The 14,915-nt window shown below is 56.0% G+C and overlaps 1 protein-coding gene across 2 annotated transcripts in view; it reads right to left on the reverse strand.

Moving 5' to 3' along the window:
• The window catches only part of DNAL4 (dynein axonemal light chain 4), a 19,285-nt gene continuing 4,370 nt past the window's right edge, over nt 1-14,915 (reverse strand). For both annotated transcript variants that reach the window (XM_002831144.5, XM_054543471.1), the window contains exons 2-4: nt 4,154-4,363; nt 2,417-2,500; nt 1-1,106 (exon numbers count right to left, since the gene is read on the reverse strand). In XM_002831144.5, the coding sequence (XP_002831190.1) occupies nt 942-1,106; nt 2,417-2,500; nt 4,154-4,222 (318 nt within the window). In that variant the 5' untranslated portion in view covers nt 4,223-4,363 and the 3' untranslated portion in view covers nt 1-941. The remainder of the gene's footprint in view (nt 1,107-2,416; nt 2,501-4,153; nt 4,364-14,915) is intronic.

Here is a 14,915-nt window from a genome sequence, read left to right on the forward strand (position 1 = left end):
TCAGTTTTTTGGTAATTTTAATTGTAAAAACCAAGACATTTATATAAATAAGACCGCTGTGTAAAATACGATTCACTCTTCTACTAAAACCCTTCTCCCACACTCAAAAAGAACATAGAAAACCCAGCAGAGAGCAGTACAAATCAGCATGTGGTCCCTGATGCGAAGTCGCGGACAGGCCAGGGTTCCCTGCGGAAGCAGCCTCGTGGTGAGAGCCCTCCTGCCCAGGTGTCCCACCAGAGGCTCGGTGACCCCTCGAGAAACTGCCAGGTAGCAGCTCCCACACACCAGCCCCTGGCTCTCAACTGCACGGGTCGAGGAGGGGACGGGAGAGGCTGCTTGGTCCCTACCAAGGCTGGGGGTTGGGGGGCTGCTGGCCCAGGGAGATGCAGTGGTCTGTTCAGCCTGGGGTCAAGTTGGGGGAGGGGGTTTCTGCGGGGTCAGCACCTCCCCAGAGGACAAGGAGAGAAGCCGCCTGTGTCCCTTGAAAGAATCGTCTCCTTCTTGGGGCCATTTTCATATGGCCACTAATGATAAGGACGGCCGACACTTCCCGGCAGTACTGGGGATGGCAGGGCAGTGGGGCTCCCAGGATGCAAGGGGAGAGCAGCCCTCGAGAAAGGGGGACTGGCGCGTTCCTGTGCGGAAAATCTCATCTCCCACCTCCTCTACCCTGTCACACCGCCCCACCCCACGTTTCCCACACAGACCCATGCCTGCTGCCCCGTCCACACCCTGAGACTCCGAGGGAGACGGCTGAGAGCCAGGGGATGGAGATGTCAAGTTCACACACTGGGCGTGGCTCAGGAAACTGGTACACAAAGACAAAAAGAAAAGACCCCAACTCTCCTTGGAAAAACCAGGACCCACCTAGGGCTGCTCCCCACCCCAGAGGAGTGGCAGGAAAAGGCCCTGCAGGGGACGGGGCAGGGGACAGAGTGTCAGGAGCACTTCCAGACGCACACAGCCAGGGTGCCCCCGAAGTACAGGTAGAGGAGGTTCTTCACCTCGTGGGTGATCTCAAACCCAAAGCCCTCGCCGATCACCACGTGCCAGGAGGAGCCGAACTTCTTGTCCATTGTCTCTTTGATCATCTTGGCGGCGCTCTGGAAGGAAGAGGGCGCTCATCAGGGGGGCGCAGGGCAGGTGGGGGCAGGAGTCAGGTCCTTCTCCAGGAAGGAGAAGGCTGGCACTGAGGTCTTGGCAAGAGAAAGGCCTGCTGTCCTATTTCTGTTGTCCTCCTGCTTCAAAAAGGGTTTCCACGCAGGCCACCTCCTGCCAGGTCTATTACACAGGCACAGAAAACTAGACATTACTCAGCAGTCAAGAAGAAACTGGCTGAGGTGGGAAGGCAAGCATCAGGTCTGGAGATAGCCCGGGGCTGCGTCCTGGCTCTGCACTTAGTGCGGGCTTCCTGGGCCAGTGCCACCTCCCTCAGATGTAACCTGGACAAGCGGGGCACCAGGCAGTCTCAGAACCAACTGGACGGAGAGACCTGGCACCCTGCAGACTGCGAGGTACCTGATGCGTTCAGTGGGCTCTGGGGAGGCGCCGACTACTCCCCTAGTCATGGCCACGGTCGACTTCTTCCTGTGCCTGCTCTTTCAAGACGCGCCCCCTGTGTGAGGAGGTCTGGAGGGGCAGGGACCCCCGCTCAGCAGGGCGAGTCCAGGCGCAGGCGCCTGAGGTACACCAACAGCGCCTCCCACCATGCCAGGCACCATGCTGGGCACTCTGTCCCCATCGTCTCAGTAAATACATCCTCACAACTGGCCCAGTGAGGAGGCACCATCACCACCCTCCATTTAAGGACTAGGAAACTGCGCTCAGAGTTGAGAAATGGCTCATTCAAGGGTACAGCTGGGAAGGGCTGAAGCCAGGATCTGAACCTGGGCCTGGCCGACCCAAAGCCTGGGCTCCCACTGGCCAGTGTCTTGCCTCCACCGGCTGCCGCAACACTGACTTCTCGCTCTCCCCACCAGATTGATGAATGGCCTTCCTGCGTTGATGCCTGCTGGCCGTATCCCCAGCACCTAGAACAGCGCCTGTTCAACACCTTTTTGAATGGATGAATGAATGCATGAATGGATGCCTGGGCAGGCCTCTGTTCACCACTGGGATGGAGCCACGGGGAAAGGCGCCCTATTCAGCAGCCCACCTGAGGCAGGGAACATGGGCAGGGGTGTCACGGAGACCCCTGTGGCTTTGCTCCTCTAGGGCTGGGTGTGACCGTCAGTGCCTGGAGTCAGCGCCAGCCTCTCACTCACTGACCTTCCCCAGACTGAACGCTTCCAAGGAAGGCTCTGGCCTCATCCTAGCAGTACTCTCTGGAGCTCACTGCAGGGAACAGGGGCCACTCTATTCACCCACAGGGGCCACCAAAGGCACGAGGGGCCGCCTGCACTGCTGGCAATACCTCGTTGTTGTTGGAGAATTTCTCACAGGCTGTGACACATAGCTCCATGGTCTCCACGCGCATCTCCTCTGGCATGTCCGAGTGCTAGAGACAGGGCAGGGGTGACAAACAAGAGACAGGCTTAGCCCGTGACCTGGCCTTCCTGGCTGGCCTCTCTGTCCCAAGCTTAAGGCATGGACAGCAGGTAGCCTCCCTGGCCCAGCCCTGGGCAGGTGACCCATCTCCTGACTGAGGGCCTGCGGCTGGGGCAAAGGCGTGGCATGGAGCTGAGCCTCGTGGGCTCTCAAGCCCAGGCTCTCTGCAAGGGTGCGAAGCCGGCACCAGGTTCCAGCCAACAGACATGGGAAGAAGGCCGGCCGAGGGCGGAGGGAATGCTGGCTGTGGAAGTGTGTTCTGATGGAATCTCACCCCGGAGGCCCGAAGAGGCCGCTGGGCGCACTCTGGGGCCCCCGGTTTCCCTCTGGCCTTTCCCTCTGCTCCTTCTCCATGGATCTGCTGGATTTCCTTCCTTCTCCCAGCTCCTGGAGGGCCCTGGGCCCCACCTCCACTCTCCCATCTCCAGCGACTCCATCTCTGGGGTCTTGTGTGTTCCGCGCCGCTCTGTGTCCTCTCTGTGGGAGGGCTCCCACACTTCCACCCCCAGCCCTAACCTCTTCTTTGGGCTCCTGACTACTCTGTCAAACTGGCCACTGGACAACCTCACTTAGATGTCTAAAAATAACTTGATTCCCACAGACCCATCTTCTTCCATCTCCTTTTCCTGGTAATTGATACCATTTTTTCTCCCAATACTCAGGAAAAGACAGACTCTAGCAGCCACCCTGGACTCTCTTGCTCCCATACCCAGTCTCCAATTTGGCAGCTGGTCCTTCGGCCTCTGCACTCACGGAACACCCTAAACCCGACCGCATCTTGCACTCCACTCCGTGAGCCGCACCCAGCCACCCTCATCGCTCTGGGCCTCCGCAGTAGCCTCCTCGCTGGTCTCCCCACTTCTGCTCTGGTATCCCCAAATCCATTCTGCTCACAACAGCTGGAGTGAGCTTTTGAAAACCAAACAGATCTCATCACTCCCCTGCTTAAAACCCTTCAGTGTTCCCCCTTCGATTCAGGACAGAACCCATAGTTCTCACCACATCCTTCACTGTGGCTGGCCAGGCGTGTGGGGTCTGGTCCCACTGGTGCTGTTATGTCCTGCCACCCCTCTCAGCACTCCATTCCAGCCATGCTGGCCTTCTCTCTGCGCCTCCAAAATGCCAAGTTCATTCCCATCCCAGGCTTCCTGTGCCTGTGTTTCCCCGGCTTGGCATGTTCTTCCCCAGGTCTTTGTGAGGTTTGCTCTCTGTCTTCAGGTCTCTGATCTGCAAAACCTCTCCAGAAGCTAACCTCTGCTCTCCAGCTCCTTCCACCTGCTTCAATTTTCATTATAGTACTTACTGCCTACAATCATGTTCTTAAAGCATGTCTTTCATGTGGGCCAGGCCTTCGCCTGTCTCGTTCACCATCCCCACAGTGCCTAGAACAGTGCCCGGCATAGAGTAGGTGGCCCAATACTTGGTGAATGAATGAATGAATGAAACAATGAATCACTGTCAACTCCAAGATGTCTAGGTCTGAGCCAGCAGAGCCCTTCTTAACTTCCTCCCACTGCCATTCTGCAAGGGACAAGCTCCACCCACCTCTCTCCAGGCTGCGTGGGCCCTGCCGGCAGTCCTGCCTCCCTCCCCTGGGGCTTACCCTGACCAGAGGGAAGGTCTGCAGTCGCTTATAATCAGCCTCATCTTTCTTCCCTTCTGTTTCTCCCATGATCCTTCCACTGTGGCCACTGGAGGAGAGAGTGGGGCTCTCAGGAGGTGCTGGGACTGGCAGTTAAGACACACCCAGGAGATTCAGGAAGCGGGCCCTGCCAACTCGGTGGGAGCAGAAAATGTCTTTCCCCGGGGGGTGCTGCAGAAAACAGGAGAAACCAGAAGAAAAGAGCTGGCTTCAAAACCATACATCGCAAATTAGAAATGTCTCAGTAACAATCTGACACCTCCCCATCTTAACTCCTCCGCACCCTTTTCCAAATGGCCAGCGAGTCTGCAGACGGCAGGATGAGTCAACACGAGATGCTGGGACCTGGTTAAGAACACACTGGTACGATGCTGCAAGCCCACACTGTCGTTATCAAGACAAATACTGACTGTGGGCCAGGCCTGCGGGATGCAGCCTTGAGCTACCAGTGAGCAAACGCAGTTTCCCCGCGTACCCACTATATACACGGGCCTTCCCTCCCACTACACGCACGGGCCTTCCCTCCCACTACACGGGCCTTCCCTCCCACTACATGGGCCTTCCCTCCCACTACACGCACGGACCTTCCCTCCCACTACACGGGCCTTCCCTCCCACTACATGGGCCTTCACTCCCACTACACGCACGGACCTTCCCTCCCACTACACGGACCTTCCCTCCCACTACACGCACGGACCTTCCCTCCCACTACACGCACGGACCTTCCCTCCCACTACACGCACGGGCCTTCCCTCCCACTACACGCACGGGCCTTCCCTCCCACTACACGCACGGACCTTCCCTCCCACTACACGCACGGACCTTCCCTCCCACTACATGCACGGACCTTCCCTCCCACTACACGGACCTTCCCTCCCACTACACGCACGGGCCTTCCCTCCCACTACACGCACGGGCCTTCCCTCCCACTACACGCACGGGCCTTCCCTCCCACTACACGCACGGGCCTTCCCTCCCACTACACAGACCTTCCCTCCCACTACACGCACGAACCTTCCCTCCCACTACACACATGGACCTTCCCTCCCACTACACGGACCTTCCCTCCCACTACACGCACGGGCCTTCCCTCCCACTACACGGACCTTCCCTCCCACTACACGCACGGGCCTTCTCTCCCACTACGCGGACCTTCCCTCCCACTACACGGACCTTCCCTCCCACTACACCCATGGGCCTTCCCTCCCACTACACGGACCTTCCCTCCCACTACACGGGCCTTCCCTCCCACTACACGGGCCTTCCCTCCCACTACACGGACCTTCCCTCCCACTACACGCACGGGCCTTCCCTCCCACTACACGGGCCTTCCCTCCCACTACACGGACCTTCCCTCCCACTACACGCACGGGCCTTCCCTCCCACTACACACAAGGACCTTCCCTCCCACTACACGGACCTTCCCTCCCACTACATGCATGGACCTTCCCTCCCACTACACGGACCTTCCCTCCCACTACACGCACGGACCTTCCCTCCCACTACACGCACGGACCTTCCCTCCCACTACACGGATGTTCCCTCCCACTACACGCACGGGCCTTCCCTCCCACTACACGCACGGACCTTCCCTCCCACTACACGGACCTTCCCTCCCACTACACGGACCTTCCCTCCCACTACACGCACGGGCCTTCTCTCCCACTACACGGACCTTCCCTCCCACTACACGGACCTTCCCTCCCACTACACGCATGGGCCTTCCCTCCCACTACACGGACCTTCCCTCCCACTACACGGGCCTTCCCTCACACTACACGGGCCTTCCCTCCCACTACACGCACGGGCCTTCCCTCCCACTACACGCACGGGCCTTCCCTCCCACTACACGGGCCTTCCCTCCCACTACACGGGCCTTCCCTCCCACTACACGCACGGACCTTCCCTCCCACTACACGCACGGACCTTCGCTCCCACTACACGCACGGACCTTCCCTCCCACTACACGCACGGGCCTTCCCTCCCACTACACGCACGGACCTTCGCTCCCACTACACGCACGGACCTTCCCTCCCACTACACGCACGGACCTTCCCTCCCACTACACGCACGGGCCTTCCCTCCCACTACACGCACGGGCCTTCCCTCCCACTACACGCACGGACCTTCGCTCCCACTACACGCACGGACCTTCCCTCCCACTACACGCACGGGCCTTCCCTCCCACTACACGCACGGGCCTTCGCTCCCACTACACGCACGGGCCTTCCCTCCCACTACACGGGCCTTCCCTCCCACTACACGCACGGGCCTTCCCTCCCACTACACGCACGGACCTTCCCTCCCACTACACGGACCTTCCCTCCCACTACACGGACCTTCCCTCCCACTACACGCACGGGCCTTCCCTCCCACTACACGGGCCTTCCCTCCCACTACACGCACTGACCTTCCCTCCCACTACACGCACGGACCTTCGCTCCCACTACACGCACGGACCTTCCCTCCCACTACACGCACGGACCTTCCCTCCCACTACACGCACGGGCCTTCCCTCCCACTACACGGGCCTTCCCTCCCACTACACGGGCCTTCCCTCCCACTACACGCACGGGCCTTCCCTCCCACTACACGCACGGACCTTCCCTCCCACTACACGGACCTTCCCTCCCACTACACGGGCCTTCCCTCCCACTACACGCACGGGCCTTCCCTCCCACTACACGGACCTTCCCTCCCACTACACGCACGGGCCTTCCCTCCCACTACACGGGCCTTCCCTCCCACTACACGCACGGACCTTCCCTCCCACTACACGCACGGGCCTTCCCTCCCACTACACGGGCCTTCCCTCCCACTACACGCACGGGCCTTCCCTCCCACTACACGCACGGACCTTCCCTCCCACTACACGCACGGACCTTCCCTCCCACTACACGGGCCTTCCCTCCCACTACACGCACGGACCTTCCCTCCCACTACACGGACCTTCCCTCCCACTACACGCACGGGCCTTCCCTCCCACTACACGGACCTTCCCTCCCACTACACGGGCCTTCCCTCCCACTACACGGGCCTTCCCTCCCACTACACGCACGGACCTTCCCTCCCACTACACGCACGGGCCTTCCCTCCCACTACACGCACGGGCCTTCCCTCCCACTACACGGACCTTCCCTCCCACTACACGGACCTTCCCTCCCACTACACGCACGGACCTTCCCTCCCACTACACGGGCCTTCCCTCCCACTACACGCACGGGCCTTCCCTCCCACTACACGGGCCTTCCCTCCCACTACACGCACGGGCCTTCCCTCCCACTACACGGGCCTTCCCACCCACTACACGCACGGGCCTTCCCTCCCACTACACGCACGGACCTTCCCTCCCACTACACGGGCCTTCCCTCCCACTACACGCACGGACCTTCCCTCCCACTACACGCACGGACCTTCCCTCCCACTACACGCACGGGCCTTCCCTCCCACTACACGCACGGGCCTTCCCTCCCACTACACGCACGGGCCTTCCCTCCCACTACACGCACGGGCCTTCCCTCCCACTACACGCACGGGCCTTCCCTCCCACTACACGCACGGGCCTTCCCTCCCACTACACGCACGGGCCTTCCCTCCCACTACACGCACGGGCCTTCCCTCCCACTACACGCACGGGCCTTCCCTCCCACTACACGCACGGGCCTTCCCTCCCACTACACGGGCCTTCCCTCCCACTACACGCACGGGCCTTCCCTCCCACTACACGCACGGACCTTCCCTCCCACTACACGGGCCTTCCCTCCCACTACACGCACGGGCCTTCCCTCCCACTACACGCACGGACCTTCCCTCCCACTACACGGGCCTTCCCTCCCACTACACGCACGGGCCTTCCCTCCCACTACACGCACGGACCTTCCCTCCCACTACACGGACCTTCCCTCCCACTACACGGGCCTTCCCTCCCACTACACGCACGGACCTTCCCTCCCACTACACGCACGGGCCTTCCCTCCCACTACACGCACGGGCCTTCCCTCCCACTACACGGGCCTTCCCTCCCACTACACGCACGGGCCTTCCCTCCCACTACACGCACGGACCTTCCCTCCCACTACACGGACCTTCCCTCCCACTACACGCACGGACCTTCCCTCCCACTACACGGGCCTTCCCTCCCACTACACGCACGGGCCTTCCCTCCCACTACACGGGCCTTCCCTCCCACTACACGCACGGACCTTCCCTCCCACTACACGCACGGGCCTTCCTTCCCACTACACGCACGGACCTTCCCTCCCACTACACGCACGGGCCTTCCCTCCCACTACACGGGCCTTCCCTCCCACTACACGCACGGACCTTCCCTCCCACTACACGCACGGGCCTTCCTTCCCAGAAGCTGTGCTTAGGAAGGGAAATGTTCAGGTCACCACTGACAGTCTGGGCTTATTGGCAAGCAAGGGGGCCCCTCTGCAGGTCCTGATCTTCAAGGGAATGGGCACAGTGCTGCTCTGTGCCCTCCCTGGCACACCAGGCTCCCTGGTTGTTCTTTCCTATTCCTTCTTGCACCACTGGGCCCTGTCCTGCTGGCCCAGCAGCTGGGAGGCCTGGGCACTGCTGCTGGTTCACTCACTCACCAGCAGTATGGCCCTGGGCCCGAGACTCCTCACCAGTAACGTGGGTACAGTCACATCCATCTCATGCGGCCGTTATGAGAATTCAAAGAAACAGTGCCTGTAAAGCTAAGACAGTGCCAAGCACAGGGCAGGCACTCAGTACACGGCTGTTCCCTAACCGATGGGACTTCTACTCAAGAGATGGGCCTGGACCCGAGATGACTGGCAGCACTCCTGGCAATCCACACATTTCTCTTTCGTCTTCGACCCAATTTATCTCATAATTCAAAGTTGTTGTTTTTTTTTTTTTTTAAATCTCAGAAGTACTGACATAAGCGGATACAAATCACCAGGTTGTTAAGCCCTTTTTAATGATTTATATTAGACAAATACAGCAAAATAATGTTATTCCAGTATTTCTCACATTTCCAAATAAATTTACTTTCACTGCACAGTCATGGAACCCAAAGGTGCTGAGCACAGTAACTAACAGGCAGGTAATGACACGTGACGGCTGTCGGTTTCCTGCCTGTCGGTGTTTCACGTGCATTTACACACCTTGTCATCGCAACAACCCCAGGAGTTAGGTTCTGTAGGGACAGAGGCATGAAGCTGGTCAGTTGCTGGCCTGAGGTCACTCAGCTCGTTAGCGACAGAGCTGGGGTGTGAATCCAGGCCTGGCTTTCTGTGTGGGCACTCCTAACCCCTTATTCATACGCCTCCTCATGGGCACACAGGAGGCACTCACAAGCATACATCAACTGCCCACTGGGACAGCTCCTATCATCCTAGAAGGGAGATGAATCAAATATTTGCTCTTCTCCTTTGCTGTCTCTTTTACTTTTTTTTTTTTTTTTTGAGACGGAGTCTCACTGTCGCCCAGGCTGGAGTGCAATGGCACGATGTCAGCTCACTGCAAGCTCTGCCTCCCAGGTTCATGCCATTCTCCTGCCTCAGCCTCCCAAGTAGCTGGGACTACAGGCTCCCGCCACCACGCCCGGCTAATTTTTTTTTGTATTTTTAGTAGAGACGGGGTTTTACCGTGTTAGCCAGGATGGTCTCGATCTCCTGACCTCGTGATCCGCCCGCCTCAGCCTCCGAAAGTGCTGGGATTACAGGTGTGAGCCACTGCGCCCAGCCTGCTGGCTCTTTTCCTAATGTTAACTTGACCCCGGTTTGGCCCAGCCTTGAGCTTTCTGGGCACTCTTTCTGGGCTGTGCCCTCGATTTGATCCCCGCTCCAATGACTTGATGCCACTCCATTTGGTCGGCTCCCTCGCATGAGGCTGGAAGCCTGGCACAGAACCCCCCATCCCATGACACTGGTATTTTCTGATTTCCCAGTGGACAGATGGCTCCACTTATCTCATCAATTCTGGGCATTTGTACCACTCAGATGTTAGCAGTTTTTGTTTGTCTCTCTCTACAAGCTGGCGAATTACCAAGCACAATTTCATTGTACTTTCTGGTCAGGTTTCTTATTTCACAAAATTCAGGGAATCATTTTGTCTTTGCTCATGAACGTGAAGGCATATTTCCAATTCCAGGCTGTCCTCCTAGCCTTACTGCTTCCTCCTCTACCTTTGTCCAGGTGTGACAGAGGTGGCGGCTACACTGGTGATAGAAGGAAAAGGGCACGCAGTTTGTTTACCTCTGAGAATTTCAAGGGGGAACAACGGAAAATGTGGAAGCAGCTTCTTAGGCATCTTCCACTGAGATGTTTCCATTCGATTCAATTCATCCCGGAGGCTAAAAAGTGCTGGCATGTAGGAGCCAGGAGGGAACTAGGAGCCAATTGTGGACATGCCACCCTCCAGGAGGTCAGGGTCTGTGACAGCTGCTGTAACATGCAGAATCCTGCTGAGATGTCCCATGACTTCAGAGGTATTACCAAGGCCCATTTCTCAGGAACAACGGGGAAAAGCCAGTAGGAGAGTGACCTGTGCAGCATCTTGCAGAGCAAAGAACTGTGTGGGCCGCAAGCCAGAGTGCGCAGGCATGAACACCAGCTCTGTCAAAGACGAGCATTCTGCTCACTTCCTTTCTTTGCAGCCTTCGGCAAGTAATTTCACCTAAGCCTTGGTTTCCTTCTCTATGAAACGGGATACTAAATCCTATCTCTGCGTTCTCAGGAAGCTGTTGCAAGCCCCAGGTATGTGTATGTGAGCGATTTGGAACGTTAAAGCTCTCTGCGCTATTATCACACTGCATTCCGCTACCAGCATTAATTAGCCAGGACTTGGTCACCATGATTCAGCCAAATTTACTAAGGGCCATGACTACAAAGAGCTTTTCCTAACCACTACACATACTTCTGGGGACCTAAAAGGGATGAGACAGAATAAAAAGGAATCGTTATAGATGATGTGTTTCCAAATACAGAAAGGCAGGAGAATTTTTTATGACGCTGTATCATTATAGTACAGCTAGAGTCATTCAGCCACAGTCCTAAAACTCTCCTCAAAGAATGCTACCAAAAATAGCAGAACTAGAGGTTCTAATAACCTTATCAATCTTCCATGCAGAGAAGCACGTGCCTGAACGCTTCGGGCCAGAAAGAGTTGTGTCAGGTCTAAAAGAGCCTTTTAATAATACAGTTGTGGCTGGGTGTGGTGGCTCACGCCTGTAATCCCAGCACTTTGGGAGGCCGAGGCGGGTGGATCACTTGAGGTCAGAAGTTCGAGACCAGCCTGGCCAACAGGGTGAAACCCTGTCTCTACTAAAAATACAAAAATTAGCCAAGTGTGGTGGTACATGCCTGTAATCCCAGCTCCTGGGGAGGCTGAGGCAAGAGAACGGCTTGAACCCGGAAGGCAGAGGTTGCGGTGAGCCAAGATCACACCATTGCACTCCAGCCTGGGCGAAGAAGTGAGACTCAGTCTCAAAAAAAAAAAAAAAAATTGTGCCCACCACCAGGGTACTTGAATCTCCTGGGTACAGAAGCTCGACCCCAGCCCATCTGGCCCACAGTGGTGCAAAGCCAGGGGCAGCCTTATTCCCTCTCCCACTGCCCCTGCTCTCCTCCTCACTCAAGGGCCATCTGTGGGCTTTACATATCCTCGCCCCCTCTGATGTGAGGCTCTTCCTAGGCAACAGGGGGCACAGACAAGGGCCCTTTATCTCATTGCCTGGTCAAGGCCAGTGTTCCTGGTCCTGCTATCCCTTGTTCTTTTGTGGCACTGACCTCAGTCACCATTCATTATTCTGTGTCTGAAGCGTCTGGGAAGAATCCTAAAGAGGGTTAGGGTGTGTGGGAGGGATTGGGAAAAATGAATGCGTTCTGGGAAATAAGGCCCAAAATATCTGCCAGCCCCCTGGGAGGGGGGCAGCCACTCAATGTCTGGAACATCCTCGGCCCTTAGATCACGGTTCGCCTCCCTGTACCACCCACTATGCACCTGAGAGATTGCAGGACACACCTGGAGCATGTCATGGTGGTTCTGAGTACAGACTCGACCGTCACATCTGAATTCACATCTTGGTTCTGTTTCAGACAAGGGCTTACCTCCCTAAGCCTCAGTTTTTTCTTTTCTTTTCTTTTTCTTTTTTTTTTTTTTTTGAGACAGTGTTTTGCTCTTGTTGCACAGGCTGGAGTGCAGTGACGTGATCTCGGCTCACTGCAACCTCCACCTCCCGGGTTCAAGCAATTCTTCTGACTCAGCCTCCCAAGTAGCTGGGATTACAGGTACGTGCCACCACGCCCAGCTAATTTTTGTATTTTTAGTAGAGATGAGGTTTCACCATGTTGGCCAGGCTGGTCTCGAACTCCTGACCTCAGGTGATCCACCTGCCTCAGCCTCCCAAAGGGCTAGGATTACAGGTGTGGGCCACCGCACCCGGCAGCCTCAGTTTTCTCATCTGGAAATTGGGGCTAAGGACTCAGCTCCTGTTACTGGTGCAGTAGGAAGGAAACTGCGATATCCTTCTTCATAGACCAGCCTGCTACACATCTAAAAGTGCAGCCAAACAAACCACTATCTCCCAAGTTCCCACTACGTGCAAACTACTGTGGTGGTAATGAAGGAGGAAGGAGTCACAAGGAGATTCTGTGAAACCTCTTGGGGCTGAGGTGGTAGTGGTGTGGCTACGGTGTGCCTTCACATCCACCATCTCACTTCATCCTTGTAGCACCTGTGAGGGAAGGATCCAGCTCCCTATTCTCAGACAAGTCACCGGAGCTCAGAGAGGTTTTATGGGTGGCCTGAGGGTGCACAGCCAGCAATGGCAGAGCCAGGATCGGAACCCCAATCCATTCTTGTGACTGTACCTTCCGTTCTTTCTCCTTTGGCACAAGCAAGTAGGAGACAAGCCAGTAACACAGATGACTTTGATACTCAGCATCCACCCATCCAGCCTCTGTCCAGGCCTGCCTCTTGATTCCCACCACATCAGGGACACAGGCGGGCACTCCAGTCTTCCTCGGCCTTCTAGCAAACAAATGAAGAACAAAGCTGACAGGGGAGGAAAAAGATCCTAAGGACTTGGGCATTCGTCCAAGATGCTCGTAGTCAGGTCAGGAAATGATGCAGAAGCCAGGCTCCCAGACCAGTTTAAAGTGTGGGCAGACGCAGGGCTGCCATTTTAAAATTCTGCTGCAAAAGGGCCTTAGAAGATACATCATCTACTACAAAAGAGGAAAATTTGGCAGAATAAAGATCAGCCCTCCTCAAGAAAAGTCAAACACACGAAGTTGTTTTTACGTGGTCCTTATTTTTTCTCATTTTGCTTCGGTCCAGTGAAAACTTAATGTGCCTGGGACTGAGGGAGGAGTGGAGGGAAGGAGAGGAGGGAGGGAAAGAAGAGAGGCCTGTTGTCTGGATCTGCAATTCTCAACATTTCCTCATGTCCGACACCATGTGATAAGTGACATTGACTCACACATGCACCCTCAAGGACTTAACCAGACTTGGATGAAATCCCAGACAGTTTTGTCAAGATACAAAGTATAAGGAAAGTCACAACCATCACAGCTATTAGCTCCCAGAGAACAGCTGCTCGCCACATACAGCAGGGCAGGCTCCCGCCCCCGTCTCTCCCACTCAAGAGAACAGATTTGAATCTAAGGGAGTAAGAGTGACATTATCACAGAAATAAATTGGACTTAGCATGGATTTATTTTTTAGAAACTCATTCACAATTGCTAATTAACAGTGACATCTCACAACCGATCACGACTTAACTGTGCCTGTGAGTCCAGATTCCCTGGGGCTGAGGAACTTGATTTGGCTCTAGATGCCCCAGAGCACAAAGGCCAGCCAGTGTCTGGCACATGGTAGAAGCCCAGAAATTATCCAAATTGCAATTAACTTATATTTCATTTGCCCCCTGGGAGGGGAGAGGACCTATCACATCCATTCAAGACTATTTATTGAACACTGATCCTGAGCCAGGCACCAGAATGGGCGATCTACATACAGGATGTCCCTCCCCCAGTCACTCTGTCAGACAGGCACTACTAGCCCTACGTTACTGGTATATCCACACAGACTGCAAAAAAGAGAGTTTCCACCTAGTTAATAAACAAAGGGGCTAGGATTTGATCGCAGGTATATACGACTTCAACGATTATGCTTTTTCTTTTCTTTTCGAGACAGGGTCTCACTCTGTTGCCCAGGCTGGAGTGCGGTGGCATGATCACAGCTTACCGCAGCCTCAACTTCCCAGGCTCAGATGATCCTCCTGAGTAGCTCATGCTACCACACTCAGTGGTGGCACACTACAGGCTTGTGCCACCATGCTCGGCTAATTTTTGTATTTTTTGGAGAGATGGGGTTTTGCCATGTTGCCCAGGCTGGTCTCAAACACCTGAGCTCAAGCAATTCGCCCACCTCAGCCTCCCAAAGTGCTGGGATTATAAGCGTGAGTCACCATGCCTGGCCTGATTATGCTTTTTCAACTACTCGACTGTAATCAACAGTCAGTCCCTGCCTTTAAGGATCTTACAATCTAATAGGGAGACCAACAGGCATACACAAGGAACTAACTATGGTTCCTGACAGAAAGTAGTGCCACAAGACGGGCATACTTGCAGTGGTGAGGAGGGTGAGCTAAAACAGCAAAAGCAGCTTGCTGGCAGGGGCAGCATTTGAGTCAGGACTGGAAAGGTGAGGAAGAATTGTAACAGGTGGACGAGGTGAGGAAGAC

The sequence above is a fragment of the Pongo abelii genome, chromosome 23, assembly GCF_028885655.2.
Source record: "Pongo abelii isolate AG06213 chromosome 23, NHGRI_mPonAbe1-v2.0_pri, whole genome shotgun sequence".
Classification (NCBI taxonomy): Eukaryota; Metazoa; Chordata; class Mammalia; order Primates; family Hominidae; genus Pongo; species Pongo abelii.